Below are 23,325 nucleotides of genomic sequence, written 5' to 3' on the forward strand. Positions count from 1 at the left end.
TTTTCATACGGTGTTGATCTGGAAATGTTTGCCTCTGCATTTTGATGGTGTGGGCGTGTGGCACCAAACGGAGATGTTGACATGCGGAGTAAGCACTGTTCATTCTCTAGCAGGTGACTTTTAAAACGATGCTACATATTAGCAGTTATGCTACTTTTTATAGCAACGCTTTCGCCTCACACTTGACAAATTACGGTTGTCTGTTCGACATATTCCCACTTGAAGCCAAACCACCGCCAGACGATGGACCCCCTGCTGTTTTTTGGGGGAATTAATTATTCCTTCATTTGTTACCAGATTCGCACCTTCTTTCTCTCGTATTACCGCTATTATCACAGCTAACGTTAGCCATGCTGCTACCTCTTTGCTGCGCGAGGGCGTATACGTATGTGACGTATGACGTGACGGTATGTGACGTGCATACCTGCCAACTACTCCGGTTTTCCCGTAATTAGTACGGTTTTCATCAACCTATTACGGTTGCAGTGATAAAAAATACGGTTTTTCATTACCGGTAATTAAAAAAAAATTTTTTTTAAAAAGTTTTATTCACGAAATCGCGTAACAACAATGACAATCGACATTGCTTCCTGTAACTTCCTATCGAGCCATTCCGAATGCCATGCGCGAGGCTATTTATAGCACCGCTGCCAAGCACGAGGCCATTGTTTCCAAACGAGCGAACGATCATGGAATCAGCCGGAGAAAAATCGCATACGAGTCTTAAACCGAAAAGAAAACTGCAGTCATTCCGTGAAGAATATTCAAAAGCCTATCCGGGAATAATTATCCGTTCCAAAAAGGGTGAAAACTACGCAAATTGCACCTTGTACAGACAAGATTTTTCGATCGGACACGGAGGAATTAGCGATGTAAAAGACCACGTTGGGACAAAAAAACACAAGTCTAATGCCGTTGCTAGCGATACAAGTGGAAAACTTTCAACGTTTTTCGTCGCCCAAACAGATTCTTTGGATGTGATAAATGCCGAAGTTTTATTTACGGAGGCAATAATTGAGCAAACAAAAAGGTAATGACACCAATGTTATCTATTGGAATTGTTTAGTACTGTTATACTGTTAAAAGTGTTTATACTATTTATGCTTTCAAGTCCAAGTTGAAGAAATCTTGTTAAATGTTGACAGCATAACTACCAAAATACAGAAGTATGTCCTTAATATTTTTGCAGTGCTATTTCTGTTGAAAAGTTAAAATGATTACCGTACATTAGAGATGTGATGTGCCACTTTTCAAGTGTCTGATGGCTTAAATTAATTTTCATTAATTTTTCATATTTTGAATTCTTTTGAAAGGCTTACAAAAAAAACTACATTTGAATTGTAATTCCATGCTATTGACAGGACTATTAATTTTAATGAAGTTAGCTTACCATGTTTACAGTATGATAATTGTGATAGAAATGTGAATTTTAGGCACAGAATATTTTTTACAATTGAACAAGGCAGTAGATTATACAAGCTTGGACAGAAAGTTAATAATGACACCAATTTTTTTTTAATGGAATTGTTTAGTACTGTTTTACCATTTGTTTACTGTAAAAAGTGTTTATACTGTTTATACTTTCAATTAACAAATTGAAGTCTTGTGAAAGGTTGACAGGATAACTGGCATTAACTGTCAAAATAATTTCAAACTATTGAAGTTAGCTTACAGAATAAACATGTCAATCAACCCATATGATTTTTGCTGTAATATTTTTGTTTTGAAAAGTCACTGTGACTGATAGAAAAGTGATGGTTTTAGCAACATTTTAACCTGTCTGAATGCTAATAATCATTTTGCGTCGGGGGGTGAAGGAACCCCCCACCAGGACTTTGTCCTGGACCTACCGGGGCCTGCGGCCCCTGGACCCTGGCTACTAGGTTTTTCTGATTTCAAAAGTTGGCAGGTATGGACGTGTGTAGAAGCTGCACTTGCTGTCTGTGAGAAGGAGAAACAGGAAAGAGTGAGGAGAGCCTGTAGTGTAATGCCCGCAGCTAAAAGCAACTGCGTGAGAACGTATACTCGAATATCACGATATAGTCATTTTCTATATCGCACAGAGACAAACCTGTGATATATCGCGCATATTGATATATCGCCCAGCCCTCGTTGGTACCAATAAAAGTACCAAATTCGGTACACATTCTTATGTTGAGGCTTAGCCAAAACTTGGTAAGATTCATGTATTGTTTTTGCCATACTTGCCAACCCTCCCGGATTTTCCGGGAGACTCCCGAAATTCAGCGCCTCTCCCGAAAACCTCCCGGGACAAATTTTCTCCCAAAAATCTCCCGAAATTCAGGCGGAGCTGGAGGCCACGCCCCCTTCAGCTCCATGCGGACCTGAGTCCGCTTTCCCACAATATAAAGAACGTCTACAGTAAAGCAGTCCGTCTGCCGTAAACAGCAATGTTGTGACACTCTTAAACAGGACAATACTGCCATCTAGTGCATTTGATAAAAGCACTTTTGTGCGTGCCACACAGCAATGCATAATCAGAGAGGGTGTTCAGCATGGTTAGAAAGATGGTGACAGAGAATAGAACAAGGATGGACAATTCAACCCTTAAGTCAACAATGAGTAGATGAGTGTTATGTGTGTGTATATGTGTAAATAAATGAACACTGAAATTCAAGTATTTCTATATATATATATATATATATGTATATATATATATATATATATAGAAATACTTGACTTGGTGAATTCTAGCTGTAAATATACTCCTCCCCTCTTAACCACGCCCCCAACCACGCCCCCCGCAACCACCCCCCACACCCCACCTCCCGAAATTGGAGGTCTCAAGGTTGGCAAGTATGGTTTTTGTGAACGTTCAATCATTTTTTACTTTGCATCTTTTTCCTTGTTTGTTTTTCCAGGTTCAGGCGGACGCCACAGCAGAGCACAGCCCAGACGTTGTCTCTACAACCACCAACGGATCCAACAGTGCTGCAGAAAATGGCAACATTGCCCCAGACGTCTCCACCGAGGGCTCCAACAACGTCGACCCTGACCTCCAATCTGCTGTAAACGGTCTCGCTTTGTCAGACCCGAGCTAAAGAATATAGTTTGAAATATTTCTCTTTTGGAATCTCAGTCACGTGAGTAAGTCTCAGATGTTAAGATTGCAGCAAGAACTGTTTTTTTTTTTTTTACATTAGGGAAATTTGAAACCTGTTTCACTGTGCACATTTTAGTGGTCTGTACTTGCACCACCTCTTTACACACTCCTGTCCGACTATCCATGCAGTTAGTCTATTTCTTCTAGCAGCTCTTCCTGTACAAGCTTGCCAAAGATAGTCTAACACACAGACTATGGAAATGTTCATTTTCAGTCCAAGGAATGAGTGTGAACGCAGTATTTCAAATAGTCAGGGATTCCACTCAAGCCCATACTGTGGTATTGACGCTCTTCTTTTTTGTAAAGGTTTCTTTTTCTGTTTTTTTTTAAAAAGTCTGACGTTACCAACGGGACATGAAGACGCTTCCAAAACATGTTCTGAATATTGTGCATCTGAAGTACTTCACTGTTTGTCTGCATGGGCAGTACCACAGTGCAGCTAGGTTTATCGGAAGCCCCCCTGTATGCTTGACATTGACGTGATCAGCTGTTGTGCCTTGAGGATAGTTTCAAACCTGATGCGCACAATATCTGAAAGCTTTTCGCTTGGTTTCAGTCGTTGATGCTCGCTCGCCACAGTCGGACCAGATGGCTCGTTTTTAAACGCTCGCGAACGCAACCACTGAAAAGAGCTGTAAAATACTTTCAGATGCATATCTTTTAAAAGTCAGGTGTGACTGTTCTAAATGTTTGTTATCCTTTATATACTAATAAGTTTGACGTAGCTGCTTTCTCTTTTTCTATATGCAACCACTTTGTTCACCAGGAAATGTTGTTAACGCGTGTCTGGGAAAGAAAAATTTGGAGGGTTGTTTCCTTTGCACTGAAATGTATTTTTCTGTCAAGAGGCAAATGTGTTCAGAACCCGCCTTGTTCCCGTTTAGGTTCTGAACAGAGGTGTAGCGAACAAGTACGGCGTCATGATTTTAGTTTGGCTGGAAACTGGTGACGACTTTTCCACAAAGGAAGGTTTATTTATTTTATGTACAGTATTTAAAAAAAAGACAAAACTAAACAAAAGGCAACGTTTAACTTGACACTAAAAGCAACATCATGAGAGGCTTTGGCACAAATGACAAATTTGGACTACTAAAAGTTGCGCCAGCTCAAGTTTTTCCTGTTGGCTCGACAACAGTCTTTGTTTTTTTTCTAAATGATCATTCTGTTTGGTTGATGTGCAATATGTTTTGTATGCAGGTAGTTCTTAAATAAATAGGATCTTCCGTGTAGATCTAAAAGCTGTGTGTGTGCTCTCATCTCAAAGGGGTTGATTTTGACCCACAACAGGTTAGAAAGTTCAATTGTGTTCAATTTTAGGACTCGATGGAACAATCCCATGATACCAGAGTAGAGTGGTAACAGGATACCTCCATCGGAGATGCTTCAGTGCTGTTACGGTGTTGGATCTGGTTGGGTGAGATTGCAAAAGAGGGGATGGTTGCCAGCTTCATTGGGGTCTTCAGGAGTCATCACCCTCCTTCACCGGTGTTACCTCCAGAAGGCTCGTCGGCAACACCCGGCGTCCCAGGTGAGCCCTCTCCCTCTGCTTTTAATTATTTTGTGCTGTAGGTAAGGGTGTAACGGTACACAAAAATGTCGGTTCGGTACGTACCTCGGTTTAGAGGTCACGGTTTGGTTCATTTGCGGTACAGTAAGAAAAAAACAAAATATACTTTTTCTGGTTATTTATTTACCAAAATTTGTAAACAATGGCTTTAACCTTTTAACATAATAACATACATATGCACACAGGGTCATTTGCCAGTGTTAAAGGGGAACATTATCACAATTTCAGAAGGGTTAAAACCCTAACCATAATAAAACAAACATTTACTGTACAATTTCCACTCTCGCTGGGATGCCAACCAACAGGAGGATCACATAATCCTGTTTAGATAAAGATTCCATCGCAATCCTCAGAAAGGGTTAAAAAAATAAAGTTGCATCTACTTCAAAGTCGACCAGCCTCTCGGTCCATGGCCTCATTGGTAGTATTTAGATAAAGATTCAATCGCAATCCTCAGAAAGGGTTAAAAAAAAAAGTTGCATCTACTTCAAAGTCGGTCCATGGCCACATTTGTCTACTACCAGGTGAGAGATGCTTAAAGTTAAAGTTAAGTTAAAGTACCAATGATTGTCACACACACACTAGGTGTGGCGAAATGATTCTCTGCATTTGACCCATCACCCTTGATCACCCCCTGGGAGGTGAGGGGAGCAGTGGGCGGCAGCGGTGGCTGCGCCCGGGAATCATTTTGGTGATTTAACCCCCAATTCCAACCCTTGATGCTGAGTGCCAAGCAGGGAGGTAATGGGTCCCATTTTTTAAAGTCTTTGGTATGACTCGGCCGGGATTTGAACTCCCAACCTACCGATCTCAGGACGGACACTCTAACCACTAGGCCTTTATAATCTAGAATAATATTTTACCAAGTTTGAGACAAAGCAGAAGCAGCCGCTGGCTCAGTGTCAACAATAGCAGCGTAAGCTAAAATAAGCCGTCTGAGTTGGCGGTTAGAATAACGATATTGCTCATATTTGGTTAATTATTTAGTTCACGACATGTAAATGGAGTATTTTTGGCGGTTTCTGGATGTATTTTAGAGTATAGTGGCCGCAAAAGAGGACCCTCAATCTATTGACTCAATTGTTAGCTATTTAATTACAATTTCAAATGCATAAAAAAGCCAAGCATTTGTTTTCTTGTCTTACATAAGGATTGTGAATGATAAACAGCATGTTTGTGTATTTCCAGTATAACTGATCTAATAATGTGGTCAAAGTGCAGAAGCGTTTACTCCAGTGACGTAGAATCGACGGAAATTTGGAGCTGAATATTCAAAATGACCGACTGAATTTGTGGCATTTTGTGATGTTTAACAGTATTTTCACGTACTTTGCAGATTGTAAATACAATTGGATATGGTTTAATGAATGCAATGAAACACAATTAGGCATAAAGTCAACTTGTTTTTTCAACAATACTGATACTTTAGGACTTTTTTTTGTTAGGTGAGGGTAAAATCAAATTGGTTATCTCTGGGGAAAACCAATGCCAAATGAAAATGATAATCCATATTTACGAATAATTCCCATATATAATATGTATATGCACCTGGGGATAGGTTGATCAAAAATCAGTTCCCAGTGGCTTATTTTATTTTTCGAAGTTTTTTTCAAAATGTTACCCATCCCGCAATATCCCTAAAAAAAAGCTTCAAAGTGCCTGATTTTAACCATCGTTATATACAGCCGTCCATTTTCCTGTGACGTCACATAGTGAAGCCAACACAAACAAACATGGCGCATAGAACAGCAAGCTATAGCGACATTAGCTCGGATTCAGACTCGGATTTCAGCGGCTTAAGCGATTCAACAGATTACGCATGTATTGAAACGGATGGTTGTAGTGTGGAGGCAGGTAGCGAAAACGAAATTGAAGAAGAAACTGAAGCTATTGAGCCATATCGGTTTGAACCGTATGCAAGCGAAACCGACGAAAACGACACGACAGCCAGCGACACGGGAGAAAGCGAGGACGAATTCGGCGATCGCCTTCTAACCAACGATTGGTATGTGTTTGTTTGGCATTAAAGGAAACTAACAACTATGAACTAGGTTTACAGCATATGAAATACATTTGGCAACAACATGCACTTTGAGAGTGCAGACAGCCCAATTTTCATCAATTAATATATTCTGTAGACATACCCTCATCGGCTCTCTTTTCCTGAAAGCTGATCTGTCCAGTTTTGGAGTTGATGTCAGCAGGCCAGGGAAGCTAGGGTCGATATTCTTCTCTTGATCATCTTCGGTGGCATAAGGGACGGTGTGAGCCAAGACATCCAGGGGGTTTAGCTCGCTCGTCTGCGGGAACAAACTGCCGCCATTGCTTGCCGTGCTAGCGAGGTCCTTTGTCCCTGAATTGCTCACACACTCCGGCAGATTCAATGGGGGTCTGGCGGCAGATTTCTTTGACTTTATCGTTGGAAATGCATCTGCTTTGAGTGTCGCAGGATATCCACACATTCTTGCCATCTCTGTCGTAGCATAGCTTTCGTCGGTAAAGTGTGCGGAACAAACGTCCAATTTTTTGCCACTTTCGCATCTTTGGGCCACTGGTGCAACTTGAATCCGTCCCTGTTCGTGTTGTTACACCCTCCGACAACACACCGACGAGGCATGATGTCTCCAAGGTACGGAAAACAGTCGAAAAAACGGAAAATAACAGAGCTGATTTGACTCGGTGTTTGTATTGTTTTTGAGAAAATGGTGGATTGCTTCCCGATGTGATGTCACAACGTGACGTCATCGCTCCGAGAGCGAATGATAGAAAGGCGTTTAATTTGCCAAAATTCACCCATTTAGAGTTCGGAAATCGGTTAAAAAAATATATGGTCTTTTTTCTGCAACATCAAGGTATATATTGACGCTTACATAGGTCTGGTGATAATGTTCCCCTTTAATGCAGTCAACATATATAAAATAAAAACTAAATAAGAAGGCTCAGAATTGGTTTCTTAACAAAACCTTTCTACATATAAATTGCAACATTAAACTGCTTCAAGTTGTTCCATCCATCCATCCATCTTCTTCTGCTTATCCGAGGTCGGGTCGCGGGGGCAGCAGCCTAAGCAGGGAAGCCCAGACTTCCCTCTCCCCAGCCACTTCGTCCAGCTCTTCCTGTGGGACCCCGAGGCGTTCCCAGGCCATCCGGGAGACATAGTCTTCCCAACGTGTCCTGGGTCTTCCCCGCGGCCTCCTACCGGTCGGACGTGCCCTAAACACCTCCCTAGGGAGGCGTTCGGGTGGCATCCTGACCAGATGCCCGAACCACCTCATCTGGCTCCTCTCCATGTGGAGGAGCAGTGGCTTTACTTTGAGCTCCCCCCGGATGGCAGAGCTTCTCACCCTATCTCTAAGGGAGAGCCCCGCCACCCGGCGGAGGAAACTCATTTGGGCCGCTTGTACCCGTGATCTTGTCCTTTCGATCATAACCCAAAGCTCATGACCATAGGTGAGGATGGGAACGTAGATCGAACCGGTAAATTGAGAGCTTTGCCTTCCGGCTCAGCTCCTTCTTCACCACAACGGATCGATACAGCGTCCGCATTACTGAAGACGCCGCACCGATCCGCCTGTCGATCTCACGATCCACTCTTCCCCCACTCGTGAACAAGACTCCGAGGTACTTGAACTCCTCCCAAGTTGTTGAACTCCTCTTCAAGTTGTTGCTCAGATTAAATAAAATGACAAAACTTTTCTTCTATATACAAAAAGTGCAACATTAAACAGTTTCAAGTCAACTCACCCTCAAATTAACTTTTCTTTTCCCCCCCCAGCCTTTAACCCTGGTGACTTTCACTCAATTTTCATGTTTTTTTGCCAGAAAAATCAGTTTATCCACAGTCTGCAGAAAGAGCAGACCTGCTTGCAGTTAAAATGTTTCTAGCTGTGGAAAATAGCCTTTGGCTTGGCACGGAGGTAGCAGGTATGGCGAGGTAGTGCCTGGCTAACTTGGCAGTAAGAGGATATATGGGCTCATTGTTCTTCTACCATAGAAGTTGGTCAAAATCTAGTTTTTAATGCAATATGGTCTTAAATCTGCTGCTATAAAAACACCAACGGCATTTGTTATTGCTTTAGCCCTGCCTGACTCGCCGAGGAGAGGCTGCTTGAATGCGGTGGGGAGCTGTGTTTGTAAGTCTTTTTCTTCGTTGAAGCGATGTCATCCATTGTTGTATCGCACCGCGAAACCGAAATGTTCCCAAACGGGGGATCTTAACGAGGCAGGAGTTTATTCCAGCTTTGGCTTTTTGCATTTTGTAGTAGCCCGGTCGCTGCTGGCATGCCGTGTGTTGTGCCTCAGTGTGCATTGTTTACACAACGTGCGGTACGCTACTTAATGTGTCCGTGTGGAAACTCTTTCGGTACACTTCCGAACCGGTTCAATACAAATACACGTACCGTTACACCCTTAGCTGTAGGTATTACGATAGCTCCAGATGGTGTCTCTCCTCTTCACCCAAAGGCTGTCTCTGCTGCTCCTGAGAGGGCTTTGATGGTGTTTCGCAGGGTTCGACCTCAAACTCCAATGTCCTTAAGCAGCCTGACGGTTGTCCGGCCCACAAAGCCTCTGCAGCCAACTTCCACTTTCCATCCATTCTGCTCAGCAGGTGTACTTAAGGCTTTTGCATTGAAATGCCTCCTCCACAGCAGCCTCCCAGGGAACCGTGAGTTGTATTACCGTATGTACCGTATTTTCCGCACCATAAGGCGCCCTGGGTTATAAGCCGCGCCTTCAATGAACGGCATATTTCAAAACTTTGTCCACCTATAAGCCGCCTCGTGTTGTAAGCCGCATCTAACTGCGCTAAAGGAATGTCAAAAAAACAGTCAGATAGGTCAGTCAAACTTTAATAATATATTAAAAACCAGCGTTCTAACAACTCTGTTCACTCCCAAAATGTACGCAAATGTGCAATCACAAACATACGTATATCAACATGGACAGAGCTGCTGAAAAAAGCCACCCGGCCTCTTCGCGTAAACTTAAACTTACCTTAACCACTCGCTCATCTTTTCTTCATCCATCCCTTCGAGTTAGCTTTTATGATGACGCCGGCTGGTAAGGTCTCTTTTGGCAAGGTCTTCCTTTTGAATATCACCATGGGTGGAAGTTTCTGGCCATTAGCATGGCAAGCTAGAACCACAGTGAAGGGTGACTTCTCATTCCCTGTGGTGCGAATATTCACCGTACGTGCTCCCGTTGTATCCACAGTGCGGTTCACAGGAATATCAGTTGCTGTGAAATAGTAATCCGTGTGCGGATGGAGAGATTGCGTCTTTTCATGAACCGGATCCCTGACGCTTAGTAGGAGCCATTTTGTGGTCTTTACAGATGTAAACACACAAAGGAAATGAAACGTACGGTGATATCCGCGCGCTTTTTCTTCTTCTACGCGGGCGGGTGGTTGCTTACAGTAGAAGAAGCGCTTCCTGTTCTATGGGTGGCGAGTGCTTACCTTGGCGGTTGCTTGCGTAGAAGAAGAAGCGCTTCCTGTTCTACCGGGAAAAAAGATGGCGGCTGTTTACCGAAGTTGCGAGACCGAAACTTTATGAAAATGAATCTTAATATTTATCCATATATAAAGCGCACCGGGTTATAAGGCGCACTGTCAGCTTTTGAGAAAATGTGTGGTTTTTAGGTGCGCCTTATAGTGCGGAAAATACGGTACACTGCAAAACGTCAGTTAAAAAACAAGAATAAAAAATACACAAATTAGGGGTATTTTACTTGAACTAAGCAAAATTATCTGCCAATAGAACAAGAAAATTTGGCTTGTCAAGACTTTCCAAAACAAGTAAAATTAGCTAACCTCAACGAACCCAAAAATACCTTAAAATAAGTATATTCTCACTAATAACTGTACGAGTACATATTTTCTATTGTTTCATTAAAAATATAACAGCAAAGTCCATTTGGCTGTCATCTGTTTTAATATGAGACACAAATGTGTCAAAAGTCATGATTTTTTTTTTCATGCATGAAATAAATGATTACTTTAAGAAAGTAGTTTTATACTTGTGAGTGTTGATGACACAGCTTTGCATCAGTTGATATTCTAGTTTCAAGCATGTTTTACTCAATATAGGTCATCAAATCTCAGCAACAAGCTGTAATATCTTACTGAGATCATTTAGGACCAAAACCCTTAAAACAAGTAAAACACTAACATAAAATCTGCTAAGTGAGAAGAATTATTTTATCAGACAGAAAATAAGCAAATATCACCCTTATTTGATATTTAATCTTACTTAGATTTCAGTTTTGCAGTGTGAGGAGGACCAGAGCAGCAAAAAAGAGTTCTATGAACAATTTGTACAATATATTTATTTAAGAACACACAACTATTGTTTAAGCGCGAAAGGGCTTGGTTCACTGTTGTCACTTAGTCTGGCCTTCAATGAGATCTTTAGCCTCATTAATCTTTGCTGCAAGGTAGGGAGATCCACCTGGAAGAACACAACAAAGACATTTAAAATCACAGAAATCTTGGTCAATACCATTCCACATACCTCGATCTGGGTGGTTTAGTATCATCAGTTTTCTGTGGGCTTCTCTGATTTTATTCTTACTGGCGGCGGGACTGAAAGACAACACAATGTAAAGTAGCTAGTTTCCCCCACTTGTCTGTTAGCCTGGAATGACAATGTGGTGGGGGTGCAAAGAAACATACCTGATGCCCAAAACTAAAGCAGCTTCTCTCCTAGTCATCTTTGGTTCAAACCCACCTTTGTAGTAACCTCCTCCAAATCCCTTCAGAAAGAAACACATACAGTTCTTAAGTCACCTTATCCTACTAAAACTCAGTACAGTTAGAGAACGTGTGCAAACACCCAAAGATGAAAATCCAAATCCAGTATTCCAAACTTGCTCAAAGCGAGCCGTTTGGAGTTTGAGAATTTAGTGACATATTTTGCCTTATTTACGTCAGCGGATATTTCCATACATGGTAGAGATGCGCGGATAGGCAATTATTTCATCCGCAACCGCATCACAAAAGTCGTCAACCATCCGCCATGCACCCGAACCAACATTTTATCAAAACCACACCCGCTCGTTGTTATATATCTAATATAGACGATGCAAGGCATTAGTGAGGTTATAAAGCTTTTGCCTGTTAAAGAAAGGAGACTGATCCAATGTAGCAGAGACATTCAATGCGTGCCACGCATTAATATATCTTGGCCACGCATTAGTGGCTAAGAGATATTAATGCGTGATAATATTATTGTCATTTCCATTAAGAAAATGTTGACTATTGTTGCCAATGCCCTCAGATCAGGAGTGCGTTCCTCACACTTTGTGTGCGCAGTTGCAGAAAGCAGAACGAGGCTTTTAAGAAGTTAAAAAAATGTTTTAGAAAGACTAGGCCTATATTTTCGTTAGGTAAAAAAAATGTTCTGAATTTATTTCAATGAATATTAACTTGTTAACGTTATAATGCTCAAATAGGGACGAGGGCGGGGTGCACAGTGAAACAGTGAACAATTTCGCGACAAAGATGAACCTTTATTGATTGATCTGCAGCCATGACAAAATATCAGACAATCTCCATTGTCAACGACAGGCAGGAAAATAAAGATGAACACATAGCCTATGTTCTAGGCATAGGCTCATACGTTTTTAAGTTGAAATAAATAAAAAATGTGCCTCATAAGCCTTAGGCTGTCAATCACGCGCACAAACTTAAATTATACAATAACATATGTCATCTCTATTTAAACAAAAATAAATTAAATAAATAATAAATTACCTGCAACTTATTGGCCAAGGCAAATAGCTGAAGGGGGGAAATCAAACCCATCAGACTGCACTTTATCATCAAACTTGAATTATAATGAAAATAGACGGTCGGGACAAACAAAGCAGACTAAATATCCTTACATTGTCGCCAATCGGAGATGCGCTTCACTTGAAAGCGAGGCCAAATAATTAACACACATAGTAGTATATCTCCAATAGAGAAAAACCACAATAAACAACGCAATTGCCTTAATTCCTTTGCATTGTAGTGCGCCCAAACACGTAACCATCAAAATTATTTAGCTGACCGAACTCAATATAGGTTAGACATGGGCTTATTTGGTATAGCCTATAGGTAACGTAGACTAATTCGTTTAACATATCCAACCGTATGTCTACTTACTTTTTTTTTTTGTTAGCACTCTGCAGGAATAAAATGGCATCTACAGTACCAGGATTCATGCGAGAGCGCCTGGCCTCTAAAATGCGCCCTGCTGCGCAGAAGGAGCGCTCACTTGCGGCACTTGTTGCTGGGACGCGGTGCCTGATGAATAATTGACTGTTTCAAAGAGTGCTGCTCGTTTTTCGTATGTGGGTAACAACATTTAACTATGTATATATATTTCCGAATTGGTTCAACCGCCAACCGCCCGCATCTATTTAAAATCTATTTTTACCCGCCCGACCCGCGGTTTATCCACGGACTACGCGGTTGTGTCCGCAAACCGCGCATCTCTAATACGTGGTATAAGTTTACCCAAAGAGCTTAGCGCGACGCCACCATTTTATTCAGGTGTAAACAAGTTCCTTATTTTTCTCATGGAGATAAAACCGCCCACAAAACGAACAATCTATTCAAAATGTTGACCAAAACACCACCATTACATGTTACGTACAACACTAAGAAGTGTTTTACATGTAAAATAATCATAACATGATCCATTTAATAGTAATAAACATGTAAAAAAAAAAAAAAAAATCATAATTACCCCTTTAATGGTATAATGTTACTGAAATATTATTTACATACTTTTTATAAATATGTCCTATCCAAATCATATTCTTTTTTGGTTCATTTACGTCCTACTTTTTATGATTTGGTATCCAGTGAGCCGCTGCTCCTCCACATGGAGAGGAGCCAGATGAGGTGGTTCGGGCCTCTGGTCAGGATGCCACCTGAACATCTCCCTAGGGAGGTGTTTAGGGCACGTGACCGGTAGGAGGCTACAGGGAAGACCCAGGACACGTTGGGAAGACTATGTCTCCCGGCTGGCCTGGGAACGCCTCTGGATCCCTCGGGAGGAGATGGACGAAGTGGCTGGGGAGAGGAAAGTCTGGGCTTCCCTGCTTAGGCTGCTGCCCCCGCGACCCGACCTCGGATAAGCGGAAGAAGATGGATGGATGTTCATTTTGAATGATAACCAAGTTTCCACTGTACAGATATTTATCTATTTTATTGACAACATAATAGTAAACCGTCGGGTGTATCATCAACACAAACCAAAACTATTTGAGTATTTTCCAATTTATCGTAACATTTACATTAATCAGGGAACAACACAAATGCTTATTATTGGGGGACGGCGTGGCGCAGTTGGGAGAGGGTTCCTGGTTCAATCCCCACCTTCTACCAACCTCGTCACGTCCGTTGTGTCCTTGAGCAAGAAACTTCACCCTTGCTCCTGATTGGTGGTGGTGAATGTGTGTGTGTGAATGGGTGAAAATGGAAATAGTGTCAAAACCCTTTGAGTACCTTGAAGGTAGAAAAGTATAATCCATTTACCATTAATTTAAGATGTACTGTACGTTATAGTTTCATATTGGGTCATTTCACTAAATGTATGTTTACTTACAGTCTTGGGGAAGCTTTGAAGGGCTTGCTTCACCTGAGGCTCCATCTGCTTCATGGCCTTCATGGCAAAGCGACCTGGGGAGGACAATGCATGAAAGATCGGTAACACAAACAGAAAAATATATATACACTACCGTTCAAAAGTTTGGGGTCACCCAAACAATTTTGTGTTTTCCATGAAAAGTCACACTTATTCACCACCATACGTTGTGAAATGAATAGAAAATAGAGTCAAGACATTGACAAGGTTAGAAATAATGATTTGTATTTGAAATAAGATTTTTTTTTTACATCAAACTTTGCTTTCGTCAAAGAATCCTCCATTTGCAGCAATTACAGCATTGCAGACCTTTGGCATTCTAGCTGTTAATTTGTTGAGGTAATCTGGAGAAATTGCACCCCACGCTTCTAGAAGCAGCTCCCACAAGTTGAATTGGTTGGATGGGCGCTTCTTGCGTACCATACGGTCAAGCTGCTCCCACAACAGATCTGGTGACTGCGCTGGCCACTCCATTACCGATAGAATACCAGCTGCCTGCTTCTTCTCTAAATAGTTCTTGCACAATTTGGAGGTGTGTTTTGGGTCATTGTCCTGTTGTAGGATGAAATTGGCTCCAATCAAGCACTGTCCACTGGGTATGGTATGGCGTTGCAAAATGGAGTGATAGCCTTCCTTATTCAGAATCCCTTTTACCCTGTACAAATCTCCCACCTTACCAGCACCAAAGCAACCCCAGACCATCACATAACTCCACCATGCTTAACTGATGGCGTCAGGCATTCTTCCAGCATCTTTTCAGTTGTTCTGCATCTCACAAACGTTCTTTGTGATCCAAACACCTCAAACTTGGATTCATCCGTCCACAACACTTTTTTCCAGTCTTCCTCTGTCCAATGTCTGTGTTCTTTTGCCCATCTTAATCTTTTTCTTTTATTGGCCAGTCTCAGATATGGCTTTTTCTTTGCCACTCTGCCATGAAGCCCAGAATCCCGCAGCCGCCTCTTCACTGTAGATGTTGACACTGGTGTTTTGCGGGTACTATTTAATGAAGATGCCAGTTGGGGACCTGTGAGGCGTCTGTTTCTCAAACTAGAGACTCTAATGTACTTATCTTCTTGCTCAGTTGTGCAACGCGGCCTCCCACTTCTTTTTCTACTCTGGTTAGAGCCTGTTTGTGCTGTCCTCTGAAGAGAGTAGTACACACTAGTGATGGGTCCGGCAACACCGATGCGTCGAGCTCATAGAGCAAAACCCTGTGTCGGTGCGCGTACCACTTTTAGAAAGTCACGTGACCGATCATGAGCTGTTTTGGTCACGTGACCGATACGCGAACTGTGTCGCACTGATGCCTCCTCTGTGCCCTGTAGCGTGTCTTTTCTACAGCCGGAGAAATAATAACTAAGAAGAGAAATCGTCTAAAATGTAATACGTCAGAAAAACTTTTTTTTTATTTTTTATAAAAATGTGTAAAAAAATTAAATTAAAAAAATTCCCAGTCCACAATCATCCACAACACGTTCTCTTAGATTTCCATGTTATGATACATGTTCACATTATTTATTGACTGTATCTAAAAAAGATAAAAATATATTTTTATTTAAATGAAGATATGAAATAATCCTAAATTAAATACAATGACTTGGTTTATATTATTGTATATACTAGGGCAGGGGTCACCAACGCGGTGCCCGCGGTCACCAGGTAGCCCGTAAGGACCAGATCAGTCGCCCGCTGGCCTGTTCTAAAAATAGCTCAAAGAGCAGCACTTACCAGTGAGCTGCCTCTATTTTTTAAATTTTATTTTATTTACTAGCAAGCTGGTCTCGCTTTGCTCGACATTTTTAATTCTAAAAGAGACAAAACTCAAATAGAATTTGAAAATCCAAGAAAATATTTTAAAGACTTGGTCTTCACTTGGAATAAGCGGTAGAAAATGGATGGATGGATGGGTCTTCACTTGTTTAAATAAATTCTTTTATTTTTTACTTTGCTTCTTATTACTTTTAGAAATACAATTTTAGAGAAAAAATATAACCTTAAAAATGATTTTAGGATTTTTAAACAAATATACCTTTTTACCTTTTAAATTTCTTCCTCCTCTTTCCTGACAATTTAAGTCAATGTTCAAGTAATTTTTATTTTTTTTATTGTAAAGAATAATAAATATTTTAGCTTCTGGTTTTTCGACGAAGAATATTTGTGAAATATTTCTTCAAACTTACTATGATTTAAAATTTAAAAAAATTATTCTGGCAAATCTAGAAAATCTGTAGAATCAAATTTAAATCTTATTTCAAAGTATTTTGAATTTCTTTTAACATTTTTGTTCTGGAAAATCTAGAAGAAATACTGATTTGTCTTTGTTAGAAATATAGCTTGGTCCAATTTGTTAAATATTCTAACAAAGTGCAGATTGGATTTTAACCAATTTAAAACATGTCATCAAAATTCTAAAATTGATCTTAATCAGGAAAAATTACTAATGATGTTCCATAAATTATTTTTTTTATTTTTTCAAAAAGATTCAAATAAGCTAGTTTTTCTTTTCTTTTTGTCGGTTGAATTTTGAATTTTAAAGAGTCGAAATTGAAGATACACTATGTTTCAAAATTCTATTTTACATTTTTTCGTGTTTTCTCCTCTTTTAAACCGTTCAAGTGTTTTTTTCATCATTTATTCTCTACAAAAAACGTTCCGTAAAAGGAAAAAAAAAAGTACGACGGAATGACAGACAGAAATACCCAATTTTTTTTATATATATAAATGTATTTATTTAGCTATTCTTGTTTAAATCACACTTACGTGTAACTTACAAATGACAATATATTTATTTATTTAAGTGTGTATCAAACTGGTAGCCCTTCGCATTAATCAGTACCCAAGAAGTAGTTTTTGGTTTCAAAAAGGTTGGTGACCCCTGTACTAGGGCATACAATCAGTGTCAGTTGAGTCGGTCCATAGGTTGCCTGTAGGGATTTTTAATGTCCAGCAGATGTCAGTATTTAGTGACACAGTATCGACACAGTATCAATACAGTTTTGTAATGTGTCGAAACGCTTCATGACGCCTCATCAACCCATCACTAGTTAGAGCCTGTTTGTGCTGTCCTCTGAAGAGAGTAGCATACACCGTTGTAGGAAATCTTCAATTTCTTAGCAATTTCTCGCATGGAATAGCCTTAATTTCTAAGAACAAGAATAGACTGTCGAGTTTCAGATGAAAGTTCTCTTTTTCTGGCCATTTTGAGCGTTTAATTGACCCCACAAATGTGATGCTCCAGAAACTCAATCTGCTCAAAGGAAGGTCAGTTTTGTAGCTTCTGTAACGAGCTAAACTGTTTTCAGATGTGTGAACATGATTGCACAAGGGTTTTCTAATCATCAATTAGCCTTCTGAGCCAATGAGCAAACACATTGTACCATTAGAACACTGGAGTGATAGTTGCTGGAAATGTGCCTCTATACACCTAGGTAGATATTGCACCAAAAACCAGACATTTGCAGCTAGAATAGTCATTTACCACATTATCAATGTATAGAGTGCATACCTGCCAACTACTCCGGTTTTCCCGTAATTAGTACGGTTTTCATCAACCTATTCCGGGTTACGGTTGCAGTGATAAAAAATACGGTTTTTCATTCATTAAAAAAAATATATTTTTTAAAGTTTTATTCACGAAATCGCGTAACAACAATGACAATCGACACTGCTTCCCGTAACTTCCTATCGAGCCATTCCGAATGCCATGCGCGAGGCTATTTATAGCACCGCTGCCAAGCACGAGGCCATTGTTTCCAAACGAGCGAACGATCATGGAATCAGCCGGAGAAAAATCGCATACGAGTCTTAAACCGAAAAGAAAACTGCAGTCATTCCGTGAAGAATATTCAAAAGCCTATCCGGGAATAATTATCCGTTCCAAAAAGGGTGAAAACTACGCGAATTGCACCTTGTGCAGACAAGATTTTTCGATCGGACACGGAGGAATTAGCGATGTAAAAGACCACGTTGGGACAAAAAAACACAAGTCTAATGGCGTTGCTAGCGATACAAGTGGAAAACTTTCAACGTTTTTCGTCGCCCAAACAGATTCTTTGGATGTGATAAATGCCGAAGTTTTATTTACGGAGGCAATAATTGAGCAAACAAAAAGGTAATGACACCAATGTTATCTATTGGAATTGTTTAGTACTATTATACTGTTAAAAGTGTTTATACTATTTATGCTTTCAAGTCCAAGTTGAAGAAATCTTGTTAAATGTTGACAGCATAACTACCAAAATACAGAAGTATGTCCTTAATATTTTTGCAGTGCTATTTCTGTTGAAAAGTTAAAATGATTACATTAGAGATGTGATGTGCCACTTTTCAAGTGTCTGATGGCTTAAATTAATTTTCAGAAATGTTTCATATTTTGAATTATTTTGAAAGGCTTACAAAAAAACTACATTTGAATTGTAATTCCATGCTATTGACAGGACTATTAATTGTAATGAAGTTAGCTTACCATGTTTACAGTATGATAATTGTGATAGAAATGTGAATTTTAGGCACAGAATATTTTTTTACAATAGAACAAGGCAGTAGATTATACAATCTTGGACAGAAAGTTAATAATGACACCAATTTTTTTTTTTTTATGGAATTGTTTAGTACTGTTTTACCATTTGTTAACTGTAAAAGTTGTTTATACTTTCAATTAACAAATTGAAGTCTTGTGAAAGGTTGACAGGATAACTGGCATTAACTGTCAAAATAATTTCAAACTATTGAAGTTAGCTTACAGAATAAACATGTCAATCAACCCATATGATTTTTGCTGTAATATTTTTGTTTTGAAAAGTCACTGTGACTGATAGAAAAGTGGTGGTTTTAGCAACATTTTAACCTGTCTGAATGCTAATAATCATTTTGCGTCGGGGGGCGAAGCCTCAACCCTCCACCAGGACTTTGTCCTGGACCTACCGGGGCCTGCGGCCCCTGGACCCTGGCTACTAGGTTTTTCTGATTTCAAAAGTTGGCAGGTATGAGAGTGCAGAGGTGTGGACTCGAGTCACATGACTTGGACTCGAGTCAGACTCGAGTCATGAATTTGATGACTTTAGACTCGACTTGACAAAATGTAAAAAGACTTGCAACTCGACTTAGACTTTAACATCAATGACTTGTGACTTCACTTGGACTTGAGCCTTTTGAATTGACATGACTTGACATGACTTGCTACTTTCCCCAAAACCCAAAGATGAAAAAGTTATTCGGGAGCGCTCCGTATTTTTCATTGTGTACTTGTCTATCAGCGTTGCGTGTGTCAGCTGGTGTGCTCTCAGTACAACAGCCAATCAAATTAGATCTACTTTGTTTTCATCACACAGCATTCATCCAATCAAATTGCAGGACAACCAACGAAGAAGACATGTCCAAACCACACGCCAGTGAACAAAAAATGATACCTAAAATAATTTTGTTTGGGTATAAAAATCACAAGGTGGTCAACACAAAACGGTTTGCAGTATGCAACACATGCGGTTCGAAAATTACTGATGGAGAGGCAACGACTTCCAACTTCGTCCGGCATTTGAAGTTGCACAAAGAACGGTAAGTTTTGAATGTAAGATAACGTTTATTGGCTAAGTAACGTGACTTTTATTTGCTGTGTAGTTAAATCAGTGAGGCTGTAAACTCACTGCTAACGTTATAACGTTATTGCAAACACGGGAATCTGTTGCAGTTCACTACCTTATTCATACTTTTTGTTCAGTGATTTTTTTTAAGCAGGGTTACGTTAGTCAATATATCACACGTAACGTTAGACGGCGGTCAGCAGCACCGCGTATTTTAGCCACCTAAAAAAAGACAAAAATAGTAAAATAAAGGTCAGTTAAAATGTACACTATATTATGAATATGTGTACCGTTTTAGCTAGCTTTCTGACATACTGTTGGTTGTTTACCTCAGTGGTCCCCAACCACCGGGCCGCGGCCCGCTACTGGTCCGTGGATCGATTGGTATCGGGCCGCACAAGAAATATATATATATTTTTTTTCTTTTTTTAATTAAATCAACATAAAAAACACAAGATACACTTACAAGTAGTGCACCAACCCAAAACAACTCTCTCCCCCCTTTTGTTCTGGGCATTGAACATGAAGACTCTTCCTTCACTGTTCCGAGTGGCCATGAGAGTCTTGGCAGTGCCTGCCTCCAGTGCTCCAGTGGAGCGAGTTTTCAGCCATGGTGGCATCATACTACGCCCCCATCGTGCACAAATGACTGACAGACTCTTGGCTAATTTGGTCTTTTGCAAATGCAATGCAGCATAGGGCCCTGACATATAAAAAGTACAACTTTTTTGTTATGTTCACGTATATGTCATGTTTTTTCAATGTTAACACTTTTGTACAAATAAGTACATTTGCACTTTATTTTTCAATGTGTTTGTTCTGTAAAGGAATGAGTTAATGTTTAAAATGACTGGTTAATAGTGCTATTATGAAGTGCAATGTCAGCACAATTTTCTTTCCTGCAATTTAAAATGCACTTGTTTTAATAAATAAATACAGCGTTTGAAAAGCATACACAATCTGTGTTAATATATTAAGTCTGTGGTTAAAAGGACTTGAAAGGACTCGAAACTCAAAATGCAGGACTTAGGACTTGACTTGAGACTTTCCAGTCTTGACTTTGGACTTGACTCGGGGCTTGCCTGTCTTGACTCGGGACTTGAGGGCAAAGACTTGAGACTTACTTGTGACTTGCAAAACAATGACTTGGTCCCACCTCTGTGAGAGTGTATTTCTTTAAAGTTAAGACTAGTTTAAAGTTATCTTCATTGAAAAGTACAGTGCTTTTCCTTCAAAAATAAGGACATTTCAATGTGACCCCAAACTTTTGAACGGTAGTATATATATATATTATTATTATTTTTTTTTTTTAATATGGATGAGTAAAGAAGACGTACCTGCGAACCCAGCTGCGGCCAGAGTCAGTCCCACCGCCACCATGGAACTCGCCTGAAGACACACGAAGGTAAGTCGCACCACAACATCAACATTTATGCTCCCCTCATCGTTCTGGCGTGTTTTTGTGTGTACAATAAAACGTCAACAAAAACAAACTAGCAAGTTGGATTGAAGTTTGCACATTTGATCTATGCTAACGTTAGCCTAGCTTACCCGTCTTAGCATTTAGCGGCGCGCAACAACAACAACAACGTCGTGGAACGTTCTCGTCCTCTTGAATAATTCCACCTCGCACTTACCATTTCTATGTGTTCTCTTTGGTTATTTAAATAAGAGCGTAGTCACTTTCGACCTCCTGACGTCTCTGTGTTTGTGTCGGAAACGTCGTCTTTTTTCGTCTTCATTTTGTGGCGACCAACGTTACAGCTGCATAGCGCCACCTCCTGTACTGGAGTGTGTCTCCTCAGGTTACAGCAGGGGTGGGCAATTCATTTCTTTTTTTTTTACCGGGGGCCGCATAAGCAACCCGAGCACTGCTGGAGGGCCACATCGACAAAATGTCAATAAAATATTGCTCAATATTATTTTTTATATACCGTAAGATAAGTAATAATCAGTGACGTGCGGTGAGGTTGATGGCTGGTGAGGCACTGACTTCATCACAGTCAGATTTACAAACATATGAACCCTAAAGAGTATCTTATTCACCATTTGATTGGCAGCAGTTAACGGGTTATGTTTAAAAGCTCATACCAGCATTCTTCCCTGCTTGGCACTCAGCATCAAGGGTTGGAATTGGGGGTTAAATCACCAAAAAATGATTCATTACACCTAGTGTGTGTGTGACAGAGGTGGGTAGAGTAGCCAGAAATTGTACTCAAGTAAGAGTACTGTTACTTTAGAGATTTATTACTCAAGTAAAAGTAAGGAGTAGTCACCCAAATATTTACTTGAGTAAAAGTAAAAAGTATGTTGTGAAAAAGCTACTCAAGTACTGAGTAACTGATGAGTAACATATACACACACACACATTATATATATATATATATATATATATATATATATATATACATACATACATTGATATATACAGTATATAATTTATATTTATTTATTTTGCCGTTTTTGTTTACATGTTAAAGGTGTTTTAATGAATATACATGCATGTTTAACACATATAGATTCCTTTCTTTCATGAAAACAAGAATATAAGTTGGTGTATTACCTGATTGTGATGACTTGCATTGATTGTAATCAGACAGTAGTGATGATAATGATCGTCCACGTTTTCAAATGGAGGAGAAAAAAAGTTCCTCCTTTCTGTCTAATACCACGTGAAAGTGGTTGGTTTTTGGCTTCTTATTTGTCCAGCTTCCATATTCGTTTTTATACACTTTACAAGAAATACATTGGCGGCAAACTCCGTAGCTTGCTAGCTTGTTTGCGCTGGCTTTCGGAGACTCTTATTTTGAAAGCGCATGCGCGATGGAGCGGCACTTTTATTGTGAAGACAGGAACTGTGCAGTCAGTCTTTAGGCTTTTGACGGGATGAACGGTTGAAATAAAAAAGGGTCATTTTTCCTTCACACTTTTGATTGATTGATTGGAACTTTTATTAGTAGATTGCACAGTACAGTACATATTCCGTACGATTGACCACTAAATGGTAACACCCGAATATGTTTTTCAACTTGTTTAAGTCAGGTCATGTGACCCCTGGCTCTGTTTGATTGGTCCAACGTCACCAGTGACTGCATCTGATTGGTGGAACGAAGTGAACGTCACCAGTGACTGTATTTGTTGAAACGCAGGCACTATGAAGGTCTGTCTGACAGACCAAAACAAACAAAGCGTGCATTAACAGATCGATAAAAATTAGTAGCGAGTAGCGAGCTGAATGTAGATAAAAGTAGCGGAGTAAAAGTAGCGTTTCTTCTCTATAAATATACTCAAGTAAAAGTAAAAGTACGTTGCATTAAAACTACTCTTAGAAGTACAATTTATCCCAAAAGTTACTCAAGTAGATGTAACGGAGTAAATGTAGCGCGTTACTTCCCACCTCTGGTGTGTGACAATCAT

General features: G+C 40.0%; 2 protein-coding genes across 7 annotated transcripts in view; one reads left to right on the forward strand and one right to left on the reverse strand.

Annotated features, from left to right (window-relative positions):
• Positions 1 to 4,362, forward strand: part of fxr1 (FMR1 autosomal homolog 1) — a 56,373-nt gene extending 52,011 nt beyond the window's left edge. For all 6 annotated transcript variants that reach the window (XM_072914713.1, XM_061975532.2, XM_061975533.2 and 3 more), the window contains one exon: positions 2,883 to 4,362. In XM_072914713.1, the coding sequence (XP_072770814.1) occupies positions 2,883 to 3,062 (180 nt within the window). In that variant the 3' untranslated portion in view covers positions 3,063 to 4,362. The remainder of the gene's footprint in view (positions 1 to 2,882) is intronic.
• A 6,638-nt stretch (positions 4,363 to 11,000) lies between these two features.
• dnajc19 (DnaJ (Hsp40) homolog, subfamily C, member 19) lies at positions 11,001 to 21,694 on the reverse strand. The gene is made up of 6 exons (XM_061976340.2): positions 21,546 to 21,694; positions 21,246 to 21,297; positions 14,288 to 14,361; positions 11,365 to 11,444; positions 11,204 to 11,274; positions 11,001 to 11,140 (listed from the first exon to the last, which is right to left on the reverse strand). The coding sequence occupies exons 1-6, from the start codon at positions 21,546 to 21,548 to the stop codon at positions 11,073 to 11,075; spliced, it is 348 nt and encodes a 115-aa protein (XP_061832324.1). The 5' UTR covers positions 21,549 to 21,694; the 3' UTR covers positions 11,001 to 11,072.
• Between the last annotated feature and the right edge of the window lie 1,631 nt (positions 21,695 to 23,325).

The sequence above is a fragment of the Nerophis lumbriciformis genome, linkage group LG14 (assembly GCF_033978685.3).
Source record: "Nerophis lumbriciformis linkage group LG14, RoL_Nlum_v2.1, whole genome shotgun sequence".
Lineage (NCBI taxonomy): Eukaryota > Metazoa > Chordata > Actinopteri > Syngnathiformes > Syngnathidae > Nerophis > Nerophis lumbriciformis.

Excerpts from the sequence above, each read along its gene's own strand:
- dnajc19 (XM_061976340.2), bottom strand. Across the intron at positions 11,445-14,287 it reads TTCAAAGCTTCCCCAAGACT|GGATTTGGAGGAGGTTACTA; the intron begins GTAAGTAAACAT and ends TTCTTTCTGAAG. Across the intron at positions 11,141-11,203 it reads ACTAAACCACCCAGATCGAG|GTGGATCTCCCTACCTTGCA; the intron begins GTATGTGGAATG and ends GTGTTCTTCCAG.